General features: G+C 42.0%; 1 protein-coding gene across 3 annotated transcripts in view; it reads left to right on the top strand.

Moving 5' to 3' along the window:
• The window catches only part of AMOTL1 (angiomotin like 1), a 171,581-nt gene that overhangs the window by 117,279 nt on the left and 36,343 nt on the right, over positions 1-17,959 (top strand). For all 3 annotated transcript variants that reach the window (XM_011926574.1, XM_011926575.1, XM_011926576.1), the window contains 2 exons: positions 7,896-8,040; positions 9,277-9,366. In XM_011926574.1, the coding sequence (XP_011781964.1) occupies positions 7,896-8,040; positions 9,277-9,366 (235 nt within the window). The remainder of the gene's footprint in view (positions 1-7,895; positions 8,041-9,276; positions 9,367-17,959) is intronic.

A 17,959-nucleotide genomic window follows, 5' to 3' on the forward strand; every position in this document is an offset into this window, starting at 1 on the left:
ACTTGAGCCCAGGAGTTTGAGACCAGCCTGGGCAACATGCCAAGACCCTGTCTCTACAAAAATTAGCCAGTCATGGTGGCCCATGCCTTGTAGTCTCAGCTACTCGGGAGATCGCATGAGCTGGGGCGGCATAGGTTGCAGTGAGTTGAGATCGTTCTGTTGCACTCCAGCCTGGGTGACAGAGTGAGACCCTGTCTCAAAAATAAAAAAATAAATAAAACCACAGAGAAATGAAGTGAGAGATACCAAATTTTCCTTTACATTAGGAATCTCAGACAGGAACCTTGTGTTGTCATGTTCATTTCATTAGCTGGTCTTTGCAAAAATCAGTCTTGCCTCAACATGAGAGGGTCAAGAGTACGAGTTATTGTGTGCTTTCTGCATGTTTGTGACTTACCAGGTGGGGAGATGCTGAGTAATTCCAGCCTGTGTAGTTACTGTTGGAGTATTTAAATGTATGGTAGCCATTATTCTTAGAGATTTATGCTGAGAGCCAAAGTAAATAGGGGAACCTCCAGCAGGAACAAGCTGTTGCTGGGCAGTGATTTCATGATGACCCTCAAGTCAGCTTCCGATGTGCTGCAGGTAGGGTGCAAGGGGGTTGGGCAAAGGTAATAGGATGTTTTAGGGCAGGACAGCCATAGAGCACTTGAGTTTCCTTTCCGGGGGTGAGGAGGCATGTGTAGTAGTAGTGATCCTCTAAGAGTAAGTGCGGGCTCTTCCCTTGGCAATAAAGGGCTTCTGTAAAGTTAAAGTATAGGAGTATAAACCCCATCTGACTACAAGAACATTGTCACTTTGGCTCTATGTGACAGTTAATGCTCCAGCTGGCCCATTTAGTGTTCATGAGTTAGTGCTGGTTTCACAGGTCAAGCTGGTCATTTTGCTGGTCAAGAGTTTTAGAGTAGTAGGCTCTGCTTGCTTCCTGAGGGCTGTCAGGGAGCAGTGGATTTGATGGTGCATATGTTTACAGACAATTTGTCCCAGCACGTTTGTGCAGAGCTTCCACTGAAAAGGTCTGGAGCTCCCTGGAGTCAAGACCAGACTTGGCTGAGGGAGCTTTGGCTGCCTTTATTGGAGGGGAAAAATGAGAGCCAGAAACAAACAGGGGCCGCCTAAAGATTGTGGCCTCACTCCCACCCCCTCTTGCACTCTTAGAAGTTGGGAAATAGGTGTGTTGTCTCAGCCTTCAGCCTATAAGACACTGTACAGGCCCAAGCTTGCCTCTAACATTTTTGGGCAGCTTCCTTTTAGTATGGTCTGAAAATTGGGGAAGTGCAGACTCAGCACTTCTTGGGAAACAAGCATCTCTTTCTTCTCTCCTAATAAAGCTCCAAGGCAGACATGTCCAGAAGCTATATAGACCCACTTGAAGGCAGAGTTTGGTGCTGGGGTTTTTCCCATGGCTGTTTCTGAAGAGTTACACAAATGGTGCAGAAATTGGAGGTCTTGTTATTTTTCATTGCCTTTTTATTAACATGTATTTTTTTTTTTTTTTTTGAGATGGAGTCTCACTCTGTTGCCAGGCTGGAGTGCAGTGGCGTGATCTCGGCTCACTGCAATCTCTGCCTCCTGGGTTCAAGCGATTCTCCTGCCTCAGCCTCCCGAGTAGCTGGGACTATAGGTGTGCACCACCATGCCTGGCTAATTTTTTTTTTTTTTTTGTATTTTAGTAGAGATGGAGTTTCACCATGTTGGCCAGGATGGTCTTGATCTCCTGACCTTGTGATCCGCCCACCTCAGCCTCCCAAAGTGCTGGTATTAAGCATGTACTTTTTATTGACCTATAACATACATCTCTTTCTTGACTTTGATGCACATTTCCATTTTGAAAACTAAAATGGTTTAATCTCCCAGTGTCTCAATATTCCTGCACCAAGGATGGTTCTTAAAAGTTGTGGCCAAAAGGATTTTGATGACTTCTGGAAGAGGAGACAAATCAAAATCTGTGTCCCTTCGTGAACCCAAAACTTTTTCAGTCCCTTGAATGTTATAAGTTGTTCTACAAGTACAGTAAGTCCTCACTTAATAACATCAATAGGTTCTTGGAAACTACAGTTCTAAGCAAAGCCAACTTTTTCCTCATCAACATCACAATGAAATGAAGTTGAAAACACTGATGTTATTTGCGGGCCTGCTATGTGTCATTTTACTTAAAGTTGCAGTTTCCAAGAACCTGTCAATGATGTTACATGAGGACTTACTGTACTACATTAATCTATCATATGTAAAACTGGAATTATCTATTCAAAACCTCGGATTTTGATGGATACTTGCCATGCTTATCACAAGTTGGATTGCTGTTCTCGACAACGAGGATCAAGAGACACAAGAGTTGCATGAACTTCGTGACGTATTGGGCCTTGCGTTCCTAAGGTCACCCTAGTCCCAGATCCTCCCTCATCTCCAGCTTTGTCACTCAGCATTCTTAGCAGCTGCCTGAGCCTTAGGTCTGGGGAAAGGGTGGTCAGATGAGGTGACAGCTTTGCTTCTCAGGGATGATAGCTGCCAGTTCTCCTGGCATGGATGTGACCCCTGTTTTGGGTCAAACTGCTGCACGATGTTGTAGGATATGACCCCGCTATGCCCACAGTTTGATCCCATCTGAGTTCCTTGCAGCATTGAGAATGTTTTGGCCCTTGCAGAGATGCATTGTAAGGGCAGAACTAAAAATAGATGAATTTTTAATTGCAGAGTTTAGCCTATGCATACTGTGCCAGGAACACAGCAGAAGAGAATGATTAAATTCAGAGACTGTCAAATCCCAGCCTAGATATGAAGACCCTGTTTCCAAAGAGGCACAAGGTAGTATTATCACTGTTAATGTTGGAATGATGGTCAAGGACCCCCAGAAAGAGCTGTTGTTTTCAGTATTTCCTTTTGGTTATGTTTTTTGCATTTTTTGCCTCCCAGTTTCTCTGAAACTTAATTAACGATGGAGTCTCTACCAGGGCCGGACTGTGGGCTGTTGAGTGGGTTGGCCTCGAAAGCCATCAAGGCATTTGATGGGAGAAGGCCAAGCATTAAGTTACCCCAGGCTTGCTTTAGCGAAGACCCTCTTTTGTGAGTGAAACAAAGGTGGCTTTGATTGGGCAGTCCGTGGCTTGCACAGCATGCCTTTCTTTGGTCCTGCGCATCCCTGAGTGTTGCACGTGAAGGTGCTCAGGGGAAAAACCAGTATCTGGAGCTTGGAATGGCTGAGATTTTCTCAGGGCCTTCTCTGTCCATTTGCTTATTTTCTACTCTGCTTGTAGTTCTGTCTCTGGGACATCGAGTGTATTTCTATGATTGCAGGGATTCTTACGGCCTGGCCTAAGAGCTCCCTGACACCTAGGCCAAAAAGGAGAATGAGAGCTGGGAAGGTAAACCAGGATTCCCCTCCTGCACTGTACTCAGAGTCTGAGCTGGTCTGGATAGTTTTTGTGTCAAACCACCTATCTAACCCTCCTGTATCTTTAACAAATATCAGAGGGTGCTTAAGATGTTCTGAACATGGAGAAATAGAAAGAAGAAGGTGTGGTTTTACTCTGAAGGAGTGTACAGTCAGAAATAAAAAGCTTCAGTCTTAAAAGTCTTAAAATGAGTCTACTTCAACTTCCCATTCCTTCGTAATCCTTGCATCATTCTCTGAAAGGAGTTGTTCATCTTTTACTTGAATGCTTCCAGAGAAGAGAAGCTCACTAATGGGTATACTACACTTCTGGAAAATGTACTTAGGAAATACTTCTTTATGTTGAGTCAAAATCTACATCTCAGCCGGGTGCAGTGGCTCGTGCCTGTAATCCCAGCACTTTGGGAGTCCAAGGCAGGCGTATCATTTGAGATCAGGAGTTCGAGACCAGCCTGGCTAACATGGTGAAACCCCATCTCTACTAAAAAAAAAAAAAAGAAAATACAAAAATTAGCCAACCATGGTGATGCTCCCCTATAATTCCAGCTGCCCTGGAGGCTGAGACATGAGAATCACTTGAACCCAGGAGGTGGAGTTTGCAGTGAGCCGAGATTGTATCACTGCACTCCAGCCTAGGTGATGGAGTGAGACTGTCAAAAAAACAAAAAACAAAAAACCCTGCATATATCTGCATATATTTAACTTCCTGTATTTACTCATAACTCTGTCCTCTGCAACCATACTTTTTTATTCCCTTTTGTATTGTTATAACCGAGTATCTGAGACTGGGTAATTTATAAAGAGGAGTGGTTTATTTAGCTCATGATTCTGCAGGCTGGGAAGTTTGGAAGGCAGCTATGCTTACCACTATACCACCAACGCCGTTCAGGCTGGGAAGTTTGAAAAGCATGATGCTGGTATCTTCTTAGCTTCCAGCGAAGGCTTTTATGCTGTGTCACAACGTGGCAGAAGGTCAAAGGGGAAGCAGACATGTATAAAGAGGCAAAACTTGAAGAGCACATCGTTCCTCATAACAACCTGCTGTCACGGGGACTAATCTATTCCTGCAAAATTCAATCTAATCTCACTACTACAAGAAAGGCACTAAGCCATTCATGAGGGACCCGCCCCCATGACCCAGACACTTCCCACTAGGCCCCACCTCCCAATGTCACCACACTGGGGGTCAAATTTCAACATGCATTTTGGTGGGGACAAACCATATCCATAGCATGCACTAAAGGAGATTAGTCTTTCTCTACCATTACAGCTATCACTTCTCATAGGAATTACCCTGTTCTGAACTAAGACCCTTGTTTTTTTCTCTAGGTCCCTTCTAAGCACATAACCATATGTCAGGTCTTGATTGTTTTAGGATTAGAGATAGTAAACTATATCGTGGTAGGGATCCTGAAGTTTCCTTTGACAGTATGCAGAGGGAAGTTCTTTGAGTAAAAGGAAAGAATGCATGATTCAGTGTCCAAGTCTTTCTGTAGAAGTTACACATTTAAAGATTAATTAATCAGTCAGTATTTTGTCATGGGCAAGGCATAGTTCTAGGACAGTAAGAGCTATTCTACCCTCAAGGAGTTAGCAGTCGAATCAGAGCCACAAAGTGTAGATGCAGATTAGAATTCCAGTGAGGGAAATACAACAGATAAAAAATACTATAAAATCAGACCAAGGGAAGGGTCCCTGTGGGTATAGGTAAGGAAGCATCGCTAGTTGTTCTAGTCTGGAAGCCTGAACACCACTCATGGTGGATGCCTCAGAGTGTGTGGTACTCTCAGCTTCCCTGGTGACTTGAAGATGCCCTTTGGTCTTGATGGGGACTGTTCCTTTGATATGCCCAGCTGTCTGAAAGCAAAGGCCACCTTTTATAGATAAAATCAGCAAAGAAGTGTGAGTGTGTCTGGGAGCCATCTCTTTGGTAAATAAAATGTGAAGACAGGATCATAATTCATGGTGAGGCTATGAACAGGATTTAGGACATACTGTCCTCTGTGCTGCTGCATTGCTAGCGGTTCATGATATCTGTGGACGAATCAGAAAGGCCTTGTTGAAATGAGGGAACCAGGGAAGAACCAACTCTGGTATAAGGAGGCCTTTGGGAACATAAGTAGGTACCAAAAGGAGCCTTGGTTTTCTCAGCTCAGCTCTAGTTGGCTGCCGCTAAGCAGAAGCCCTCATGCCCTCCAGCCTGTTCATCGGCCTCTTCTCAGCCATATCCTGGCTCCTCTGTAACCTCTGAGGGTGCTGACCACAGTATCTCTCATTCCTTTAAGTTTTTGGCTTCTAGGCTCCTATGGCTCCACTGGGTTCGGTCTTTTTTCCCCTGGTGCCCCTCCCCTCCTTTGGCATGAATGCTTTTTTGGCCCTCTGATTTTCTGTTTATCTCCCTGAGTGGTCTCTGCTTTCTGATGTCATATGTCATCTGTGCATTGAGGACACCCCAGCCACTCTCCTGACTTTTAGACTTGTATGTTCACCTCCTAACTGGAAATCTTCACCAATATGTGCAGCAGGTTCCTCAAACATGGTATCTCCAAACCCAGACTGGTTTTCTTTCTTTAGTGAGCTTGTTTCTCTTATAATCATTTATCTTGGTTAAGTCTCCTTACCCCATCTTCTAAGCTGTGAATGTTTATGTTGTATTTGCTTGCTTTCTTCCTTACTGTCTGCACCCAGTCACCAAAACCTGCTGATCCTATTCATTAGTGTCTTTGAAATTTGCCCTTTTAGTGTCATAGTTCAGGCCCTTGTCATCTGTCATTGAGCTATTAACATTAGCTTTTTACCTGGATATCTCTTCTACCTCCTCTCCCACAAACCCCCACCCTCCAACCCCATCTGTTAGTGTTGTCTCTATGAGAACTTGAATGAGATCAGAGTTAGAATCTTCCTTCCCCAGTACCTCTCACCCCCACTAAGCCTCCCCTGCCCATAATTTAAAGTCCTTCCTTTTGGCCCTACCTCCTGCCACTTCTACCTTGTCCTCATCCCTGGACTACCATTTCTCTGAAATATTTACAGGCCAACTTAAGACTCTTAGCTCCTAAAGACCAGGAATTGCCTTCCTTATTTCTGTATCCTTAGCATCTGGAAAAACACCTGACATGTAAGCAAATAATGAATATCTGTTCGGATATATATTATTTATAGGAGTCTTGGCAGGGACTTTCTGATCTGGGCAGTTGGGGCTCAGAAAAGAGGGTCCCTGGCTCCTGGTGCCATTGCTGCCCTATGGAAGCACTGAAAACATGGCTCTGATCTGGGACCCAGTGAAGGGCGCTAGTGCTTTCAACCCCATCAGTTTTGCCTTTGATTCTGACCTTAACAGCATCTCATCAAGCATCCGTCCATGTTTGCAGGCACCCTCACCTGGTCTTTACCCTTTCTCTTGCATTTATGTTACATAACAATCCAATGGGATTTATTGATATTGATATCAAAACCACAGTTATATCAAACTCCTGTTAGAATAGAGCTACTTGTTATCAATTTATATGTGCCATAGATTAAAGGCTTCCCCAGTTAGTTTTTGATTTAGTGAAATATTTTTTTAAATGGTTTTAATTTCTTGGCTATCAATTCCTGAATATAAAGAGGTTTTCTGTGATTCTGTGATATATTTGTTTATGATTAGGTACATGTCCATTAATCCTTTTTTTTCTTTTTTTTTTTTTTTTGTGAGATGGAATCTCACTCTGTTGCCCAGGCTGGAGAGCAGTGACGTGATCTTGCTCACTGCAACCTTCGCCTCCCAGGCTCAAGCGATCCTCCCACCTCAGCCTCCCAAGTAAAGTAGCTGGGGTTACAGGTACCCACCACCATGTCTGGCTAATATTTGTATTTTTAGTAGAGGCGGGGTTTCACCATGTTGGCCAGACTGTTCTCAAACTCCTGACCTCAGGTGATCCACCCACCTCGGCCTCCCAAAGTGCTGGGATTACAGGCGTGAGTACACTGCCATATAGATAATTTCATAGACAAAGGAATAAAAATACTAGGTAATGAAACCTTTCCTCCAGTGGATTTTATGTTCCTTTGGGGACAGATAGGAGTGTCTCTGGAAAGTGCACTGTACTTGGAGTCTGGAACTTAGGTTCTAATTATAGTCCTTTAGTTTTTTTGTGCTTTAATATTTTCCTGAGGTTAACTGGGAATAATCATAATAGCTATAAATTGCCATTAAAAGTGTAAGAGATTTAAGTTATGTTTTGATTTACCCCTTTCTAATATTGGTACAGAGGGACTTTTACAAGGTGACATCAGACAGTTCGGCCAGACTTGTGAGCCTGTAATTTACAGGATCCTAATGTAGTCTTTAGAGAGCAGGTGGGGGAGTGAAATCGATTATACAGTTTGGTGCATATGAAACTTCAGATACGGAAAGACTGCATTGAAGATACAGCCTTCACACTGCAATGTCTAAGAATCCGTTTTACCAAGACACCAGCATGAATGTCAAAGGTACCACTTTAATGCCAGTTCTTTCTTTTAGTTTGAAAAAGAACTTCAGAGAATTTCGGAAGCCTATGAAAGTCTGGTCAAGTCTACCACCAAGCGAGAGTCACTGGACAAGGCGATGAGAAACAAATTGGAAGGCGAGATTAGAAGACTTCATGATTTCAACAGAGACCTCCGAGGCATGTTTATTCATGTTCTCTCTACCTAAACTACCTGTGTAGCTAAAAGCACAACTTTGGTGCCAGAATGCTTTGCCACAGGTGCTAGTCTGCCTGTTGTATATTTCAACCATCTGGGGAAGGGAGGAGGTGCTCAAAAAGCAGAATTGTTCTTTTCTGCCTTGTGGGTTGTATATTGCAGCATCAAGCTTTGGAAGTGACAGCCTGTATGCATGAGTCTGTGCAAGGAAAGGATTCTGTTTGTGGCTCCTTCTTGCTTTAAAAGTACTCAACCGCGCGCGATTCATGGCTGTGAGAATCTGAATGCTTGAAAAGATCAATGTTAAACGCACAACCCTTTCCACATGGGGCTGTCGTTTGGTAGCATGCTTTGAAAAGCAGCACTTAACTATTGCTAGGTGGACCATTAAAGACAGAGCTAGACATATTTTCCCTTGGGGGAAAAATCCCCACAGTTGTGAAATAAGTAGACAATAAACTCGCTGAAAGATAGGAGCCACCTGCTGTTGGATTTTGGCCGTCTCCAATGTGCACAATGAGTTAACCTATAAATGTTACTTTACCTTCAGCCAAGCCATTTTCAGTTGCTTCGTATGTCAAAACACTCCATGTCCTGGTAGTACCGAGTAGCTAGATCCCACCTTTTCTCTTGCTACAAACTCTTTTGGGTTGGGTGTCATCTGCATCCAGTGAATACTTGTTGAGTTGGATTATTTATTGAATAATGAAAGATTTACCAAGTGGTTTGAGCAAACATAGAATTTGCTGTGTACAGTCTTTGTACATTAGGTCATTTTGACTTTTTTTGGTATTTGTTATTTTTATTTCTTTGATTCTGAGACACAGAGAGCTGTCACTGGCTAAAATATATAGCTGATAATCAAGATTAGACTAGGGCTGGGTTTGAGACCAAGGAGACTGTCTTTATGAACACTTCAAATCAGGTTTGCTGGCCTTGAAGGCAGTGAGGTGGTTTTTCTCAGCACCTGTCCCTAGCTGCATGCTGCTGGTGCATGTTATTTGTCTTTAGATCTCATAAAGACACAGTGTGGCATCTGAAGCCTTTTCTTTTGATATTTTGGGACATAGTTACTGTCTGTCCCCAAGTTGTTCAATTTTGAGCTCCTGCCTGAGCATCTCTTCCTCCTCAGCTCTTGGCACCTATTTCATTTCTTGGTTAGATGATGACTTCAATCCATATACATTTCTTTGTAATCATTTCCTCTCTGTTCATAGATCGACTAGAGACTGCCAACAGGCAGCTCTCCAGCAGGGAATACGAAGGGCACGAAGACAAAGCTGCAGAGGGGCATTATGCTTCCCAGAGTGAGTTTCCACTTATTTATTTATCTCAAAGTTGTTTGTTTAAAAACGGGGGCCTGAGGGAAGAATCGTATTAGTTTCAAGTGGGTTTTGTGCTGTTGGCTTTTTGTTTATTAATTTAACATACAACCTATGGGCCTCAGATGAGGCCCTCCTAGGTCTACCCGAGACAAAGCTGAGGTCATTCTATGTTGCTTTAGTAATGTTTATTCTGTCCCTCTGACCTACAGTTTCTCTCTATCTAATACCCTTCAAGCAATAGCAACATCACAGCATGTCCTGGCACTCACTACTTTAGATAAGTTACAACCCTGTTTCTTCAGAAAACGGAAGGTGGCCTAGTGATGGGGTTTGGTTCTCTCTAGGGAGGTTTTGTCCTCATGCAGGTTGTGGAGTTCTAGACTGGCTGCCCCTTGCCAGTGTGCAAGCCATCTGAGTGATCGCATTATATATCTTCATGCGTGACACTCGTTTCCAGAAGTTGCTGAGCCCATTTCAGCCAGGAATAATGAACACTTGCTTTGTAAGCCTTGATTTATTGGGAGAATGTTTTATTAATTTTAGCAGAGGCAAATGATAGAATCAAATAGATTTTGAGAAACCATTGGTCAAAGTTTGAATTTCTACAGATTCATTACACTAGCCAGAAATTTTAAAATCCAACTGTCTTTTTTTGAAAATTGAATTCATATCTATATCATTATTCTCGATAAGATTATGAGTAAGTGCTCACAAAGACAATTTAGAACAACAAAAAGTAATGTATTCAGACACTAGCCGTCTGTCTTATGATAGTGGTCTTCTGACGTGTGGGTTCCTCAATGCAGCCCTACATTTTAAAGACTGGAAAATAGTTGGTTAAATTTTCTAACTTCCAGTACTGTTTGGTTAGGTTTAACCTCCTGTGTGTCCCCCAGATTGATTCATGATTGCATTCTGGCCATTAATACTAGCTCTATTTTTTAAATTCAGTTTTTGGCAGATGGACACTAATACTGTGTAGGGATTTTGCCTGGGATACCTTTGTGGTCTCAGATGGTTGGCCCATGTTGCAGATTCACAGAAAAGGCTATATCAGCACTTTGAATTACTTGGTTTTGTAACAAAATTTATCTTATATCTCTTCCCGTGGGTGCAATAGATCTCACCTCGGTTTCATTTGAAAGGTGAATTGTCTTTACTACTTGCGTTTAGGATCATGACACGTTCCTTCTGGATGACCACATGCCTAGGTATAGTTAGTGTCTTTGGCAGGTATGTCAGCAATGCCAGTGTTATGCACTCTGTGGATACTTTGCCTTCTTGTCGGGGTACATAATTTGATCACTTAGTTCAGGTCAAAATGGAAAAGCCAGTCAGTTTCACCTCATGGGCATTGTTCTGGCCTCCCAGCCAAGGCTGGTATGGAATAATGGAGTAATAGGGTTTAGTGCTGCGTGAACTCAGAAATGTTCTTCAGAAAGACTTTAACCTTCTGGCTCAAAGCTGAAACATCAATTATCAAGCAAAGAGGCCCTTCCAGCTTGACAGGGAATTATTTGTTCTGTGCAAGTATGCTCCACTGTGTTCTGAAGGCAAAAACAAGAGACCAGAGGCATTTTTCAACTGCTTAAAGGATCGCAGTGTCGATATGTAGTGTAATTGAATCCAGGCAGAGCATTTGAAGCGGTTTGGTAATGGTGATACCTAACCATTTTTCTTACACCTAATCTGTGCAGGACACTTTGTGCCTTCACAGCTTTATAATTATTTACATTAGTTTTTCCTCTCCTAGTATGGCTGAGGGATGGACTCAAGATGTTATTTCAAATTTATAGTTAGGTTGTTTTCTTAGTGAGTTGTAAAAATTCTTTTATTAAGTAAATGAGCATGTCCCCCACATATATATATATGTCACAGATATTTTCTCCAGTTGTTTTTAATCTTTATTCTTTATTTTATAGAAGATGTTTTTAAGTGACCATATTTATGCCTTCTAGGTTTTCTGTCCTGCTTAGAAATACTTGTTACCCTCCCAGGTTATAATAATATTCACCAATGTTTTCTTCAAATTATGAGTATGATTTCATTGTTTCCAAGGCACATATTTAGGAAGCTAACTTGGGAGGCAGAACAGAGGAGAAATTCATGAGGGACTATCCTACAGGCAGGGAGACTAGTTAGCAGGTATTTCAGTACAGTATCTGGGGAGGATATGGAGAGGTCATGAACTAAGCCAGTGGAAATAGCAAGGAAGAGTAGGGGACAGATAAACAAATGATAAATTAGTAGGACTTGGTTGACCAGTTGAATGATGGCAGTGAGAGAAAGGGATGTGACTGGAGCAGCTGGATGGATGATCACCCTTTACCAATAAAATGCAGCAGGAGGAGGTTGGGATTAGATAATGACTAAAGGTTTGAACATGTTCGTCATCTCACCTTGCAACCCAGAGCTCAGTGAACAGGTATAACAATAGGTGCAAAGATACGCAGAAGGTTGGATGGTGCTCTCTGGCAGGCTTTCATTTAGCATGTGGGTACAGAATGGCAGGCATGAATTACTGCCTCTCTTCCTAGTTATTAATGTGTTCCATTATCTGTGTATTGGTTCAGAAACCCTATTGTTAGAATAAATTTCAAACCCCTAGTGATTATAATTATAAATATTGCCCACTTAAGGGAAGTCATCCTTTTCAAGTGAGTTTTTTGGAATTCTAGCACTTGGTTAAAAGAAAGGCAAGACTGCAATAAACGTTGCATCTCGGGCCGGGCGCGGTGGCTCACGCCTGTAATCCCACCACTTTGGGAGGCTGAGGCGGATGGATCTTGAGGTCAGGAGATTGAGACCATCCTGGCTAACACGATGAAACCCTGTGTCTACTAAAAATACAGAAAATTAGCCGGGCGTGCTGGTGGGCACCTGTAGTCCCAGCTACTCAGGAGGCTGAGGCAGGAGAATGGCATGAACCCAGGAAATGGAGCTTGGAGTAAGCCGAGATTGCGCCACTGCACTCCAGCCTGGGTGACAGAGCAAGACTCCGCCTCAAAAAAAAAAAAAAAAAAAAGGTTATATCTCGGGGTAATACATACCAAGAAGTCAAAGTTAGGTTGTGAAGCTCCTGCCAGCCACCTTGGCAATGGGGGAATCAGAGGGAAGGGGGAAGTAGAGAATAACATGCTCAGCTTTTCTGCTAGGTGTTCACACAGAAGCTAGGCATCCAAGTCTAAGAACACTCAACCAACTCTTGCAGTTCAAGCAGCAGGTGGGACTTGAAAGATCTCCCAGTTAATGGAGGGAAGAAGTCCTTCCTGGCAAGATTTAAACATTTCCCTCTGCTCAGGGTAGTTTTCTTCTAAAAACTGAACTCTGCTCTTAAGTTGGAGTTTTATGAAGGCCTTGGTGGACTGCCTGAGTAATAACTACTTAATTCTAAAGACTGAAGTGGACATGAAACAGGCTCATTGTGTTCTCTCCAGTCATGAGATTTGTCTATACCAAAAATCTTGAGGAATTAAGTGCTTAGGAGCTTGATGCCCTTGAGGAATGTTTTTCCCCTGTCACCTCATGGTATTGTAACATTCTCTTTGGAGGAATTCAACTTTTTGTTTGTCTGTGAATTTTCTGGTCTTGCTTGTTTGTTTTTCCAAATGTTTTTATAGCTTATAGAATGGTGATGTCAAAGCCAAATTGCTCCTGAAAACCAGGGCCTCTAGCCAACTCCTGTTTGGTCTGGCTGTGAGAAACTCGGGCTTCTTTGTGCCTCAACTTAACTAAGGTTCTCATTTTTCCCATTCGTTTGTCACATACACACATGCACACCAGAGGCAGGTTACTGTCTGCTAAAGGCAGAACCCCTGGAAATACCTCTTACCATTCTTAGCTGTGTCTTCTCAGTCACGGAAACTTTTTTAAACTGTTTCTTTCTGAAAATGGATAGCTCTGCAGAATTCCCATCAGCTCTAGGCCAGAAAGCCAAGAATAAAACTTTAGATGTGAAGAAACTGAACTGGTAGAAATGAAATTTCATTTTATTGGGGTTTTTAAATAGATAATGTTGGAGCTTTGTCGTATTCTTGAATTGAGTGGGACCTGATTAGCTCTGGCATGTTTGCGTTATCCTGGAATAAACCCAAGTCATGTTTAAAGGTAGCACAAGAGCCTATCTCCACCACTTTGGGATTTGCTGGGCACTGCAGGTTCAACATATCTGGTTAAACTCAAGTTTGTATAAGTTAAGATTCTGGCTGTTAAATGATGCGCCTCTCATCATTTAACAAGAAGATTTCTTGGACATTCAATGATTTGTTCAAAACAACATATTGATGACTCATGGGTGTAAATGAGTCAGAACTATATGCATTTGATTTCCCTTAAAATTCTTGTGGGTTTAAAAATTAACAGAAAAAAAAATATTGTTTTAAAAATAATAATTTGCTATTTTCAGTGTAGCTGGCAATCATCATCTTACCCTTGAATCTTATTTTAGCTATTTTCATTTTCTGTCTCTTATGGAACCTAAAAGAGACTAAAATAATTTCCTAAGAGAAAATCCCTCCTGGTTTTTGTATTTCTATAAGGTCTTGTGTGAACCACAGATCAGAAATTAAAATGACGTAAACATTTATTCTGTTGACCCACATAGAGCATAAGGAGATTATTCTGAATCTTCATTAGGGTTCATTACATCAGACGCTGTGGGTTTCTATCAAGCATCATTAGGAAGGAAGGCTAGATGTTGTCACACGTGAACACACTGATTTACCGCCTCTCATGGGCCAACCGGCACTAGTGCTTGCAGCTCCTCCTGACTCTGGGCTCCTTGGGGTGAAGCTCCTGTTACAGCACTTATTCTGCAATCTGTAAGGTCATGATTTATTTGGGTGACACTCTACTAAATGGGAGAACTGTAGACTTTCTTTACCAGTATTCATCCCCCACTAAAACCCCTTGCATCTTCATGTACCTGGCATCCAATTATTGTTTATTGAGAGAATGAATAAAAGTGGAAAATCCTAGTGACAACAGGCTTGAAAGTATCTTTATGCAGCGTCAGTATAAAAATATTCTTTTACACTCAATGTTCCAGTCATGTTGAGAGAAACCCCAGGTAATCTTCTGTTATTTCAAGACATTAGGGCAAAATTATTAAACAAACTACTGTCCGAATAAAAGCAATTTGAAAATAGCTGAATTTCTTTTTCTGCATTCTTTCTTCCTTTTTTTTTTTTTTTTTTAGAATAGAAGAATATCCAGATAATGGGAGTCTTTCATTATTAAGAACAATAGTATTTCTCAAGAAAGGTGATGTTAGTATAGTCCATTTTTGACTCCTTTAATTTCTTCTCATTTACCCTGCTGTGGGTATGATGGAGGTGAGAATTGGTCTGGCATATAAAGGTTTTGGTAACCACTGGCCAGGTGCTCACACCGACCAATCCATAGACCATGCTGGACACTGCAGATCTGCACCATGGGCAGAGGGGAAGGATTGTCCAAGAAGCCTACCAGGGTGACATCATTTTGATCAAGAAAGTTGTCTTAACTGATTCTCCTGAGAGATGACCCTTACATATAGTAGGACTACGCAGTTCTAAAAATCAAAGTTTTGTAGGTCCAAGCTCCAGCAAATTGTCTTGGATCAGCTGCCACATCTCCTGAGTCCTGGTGTCTTACTAACAGGCTCAGAGACCTGAAGTTAGATGGTTAATCTGCCTGCACCTCTATTTCCTTTAAAGTAATAGAAGAATGAATCTCCCAATTTAGCCACCAGAGCTCTGAGGACTAACTAGTGACAGGAAATGTGAAGCAGAGTTTATAAAATACATGTATTCTGCAACACTTCTCCCTGCCTTCTTGCATCTATTTTGGCATGCACCTTCTCTAGAAGGACCTGCCAACTTTCAGGGTAGGAGAGTGGGACGTGTTCCCAAAGAATGCCTGCGTGGTTTATTGAGCCTTACTGACTTTGGAAAGCAAAGCATGTGAGTGCTTAAGCCCACTTGATCAACCTTGACAGGCAGCACTGAGAAACTTCAAACCTACATGACAACCAGAAGCGCGCACAGCCTGCCGGGTATCTGTTTATGTTCAATCAAATCTCCTGCCCAAGTGTGAAAATTAATGTTACTCAATTTAGGCTCAAATTAGGCTCTGACTTGCCATGCTTAAAGAATGGAGCTGATTGAAGTGCCTGTTGGTCATGTGTTGATGTCTGGCCTTTAACAACTAAACATGGGTTATGATTTTCACGTTGTTGGTTTTAAAATTATTTATTTGCTTGGCTTTCCTGTTATATATAAGGCTGAAAAATTAAGCGTCTTAAACTTTTCAGCATTCTTTGCACTACATAGCCAGATAGATGGATGGAGTAAGCACAAACTGGAAAACATACTGAAATCCATTTGCATTTCTTCTGGCATCAGGGAACCCTTGCTTTCCCTAACAATTCAGAACCAGGAAATCCATGTTCAGGCCTAAGCTTAAATTAAATGGCAGTTGCTTAGGGAGGAGTTCCTGAGACACGGTTAGATCTTCCTTTTATATACTCCCCCAGCACTGTGTACTTTTTTCCACTGTAAACACTCATCACAACTGTAAATAAGTAATTGTTTGGATAATCCTTTTCTATCGTCTCCCACTAAACTGTACACATCATAAGGGGAGGGGCACTGCCTGTCATCTTCACATTAGAGTCCCAATCATTGTATGTTCAGAACCTGGCATAGTGCCTGGCACTTAGAGGCATTTAATAAATATTTGCTGAACATCGAATGAAATGATCATTATCATTGATTCAAGCAAACAGTCATATAGGCTATCTACTATCAACTCACTGTATTTTAGGCCACAAGTCAGCAAACTCTTTCTGTTGAGGGCCAGCTGGTAAATATTTCAGGCTTTGAGAGCCACAGCTACTCAACTCTGTCCCTGTAGCCCCAAAGCCACCATAGATGATCCATAAACAAATGGGTGTAGCCGTGTTCTAATAAAAACCTTGTTTACCAAAACAGGCTGTGGGCTGGGTTTGGCCTGCAGGTCATACTTTGCCGACCTCAGTTCCAGGAACTAGTCATGGAAAAGGGAGAAGAATGAACCCTAACAAAAGGAGAAAATATTGAAGGAGGATGCAAAATAAAGAACTTTAAAAGTATTCCCTAGATCTTTGTAAATTGCCTTAATGTGTAAATCAAGATATAATTGTTATTTTCTCTCTTAATCCCACCTCGGGGAACATAATTATTATCATTTTAGAAAAACAGAGAAAACTGAGACACAGAAATACAGTAAAAAATTTTAGTTACCCAGTGAGAATTCAAAATTAGCTAATGATGGAGAAAGGGCTGGGCAGGACTAGCCCTGTGGTTAGCCATGATAGTTAATCGGCTGGATATTGAGGTCTTAGGGGTGCCTCTCCCAGTGGTTCCATAAATTCTCACCATAAGCATCCTACTGTGAAATGAGGTCTGCAGATCTGGATATCAGATTTGGAGAGTACCTTAAAGGTTACAAGTGTGGTTACCGGTAATGCATGTGTCTTCAGAACTAGAGCCCAGTAACCAGCCACCTGATGGCTGCCACAAGTGTCAGTGTCTTTGGAGGCTGTGGAGCTGCTGGTTACAAGTGTATCCTCAGGTGGAGTTGCAGGTTTGCTCCCCAGTTTCCATCCTTCAGGTCCTACCTGGTTCAGGCCAGCCGAGTTGTGGTCATTTAACAATGGTAACAGCTGCCAACACTAATTGAACACTAATTGAGCACTTACTGTGAGCCAAGCACACTGTGAGCCAAGCACTCTGCTAGCCCTCACAGGTACATTGTCTCTTTTACTGTTCCAAAATACTTTGAGGTAAGTATTGCAGGTATTTTACAGATGGAGAAATTGAGGCCCAGGAAGATTAAGTAACTTGTCCATGATCATACAGGCTGATAAGAGAAACAGACAGATTTTGAACCTAGGTCATTCAATTCTGGAGCCCAAACTCATACTGAACTGCTGTGGGGAAGCCATCTCCTACGGACCAGGCAAGTGGAGAAATGTTAGAATGTGAGAGGTGGCAATGTTGAACTCCTGGTGATTTTAGAGCTCATTAGTGTAGCGTTCACATTTTGCAAAGAAGAAACTGCAACCGGAGTGAGCAAGTGTTTAATGGCTAAACCACAACTAGAATTAAGACCTCCGTTTTCTTATTTTTTCCTTCCCCTTTTCCAGAAGGTCAATTCTGTCGGCTCTGGGATTGACCGAGGATTTCATGATTTTATACTGCGAAGGATCCTGGATGGTAAATGAACAAAGTTTTTATACCAGGAAATGTTTATACTAGAAGACTTACTTGGTTGCAAATTTTTTAGCCCAGTGCTGTGACTTAATACTAATGTATTAAGATCTTCTTAAGTGAGTTCCAACTACTGGAATTAACATTCTGTGCCTTTGGTTTTTACATCTATCTTTGAACTAGAGCCAATTATAATAAAAGGCCTTGCTGGATAATCCAGATACCCCCTGCCCCAAATTTATTTTCTTGAGATCAGAATAGAGCTTAGAGTTAATTAAGAAAGAAAAAGAAGGAAGGAAGGAAGGAAGGAAGGAAGGAAGGAAGGAAGGAAGGAAGGAAGGAAG

Source organism: Colobus angolensis, unplaced genomic scaffold, assembly GCF_000951035.1.
Source record: "Colobus angolensis palliatus isolate OR3802 unplaced genomic scaffold, Cang.pa_1.0 Scaffold7, whole genome shotgun sequence".
Lineage (NCBI taxonomy): Eukaryota > Metazoa > Chordata > Mammalia > Primates > Cercopithecidae > Colobus > Colobus angolensis.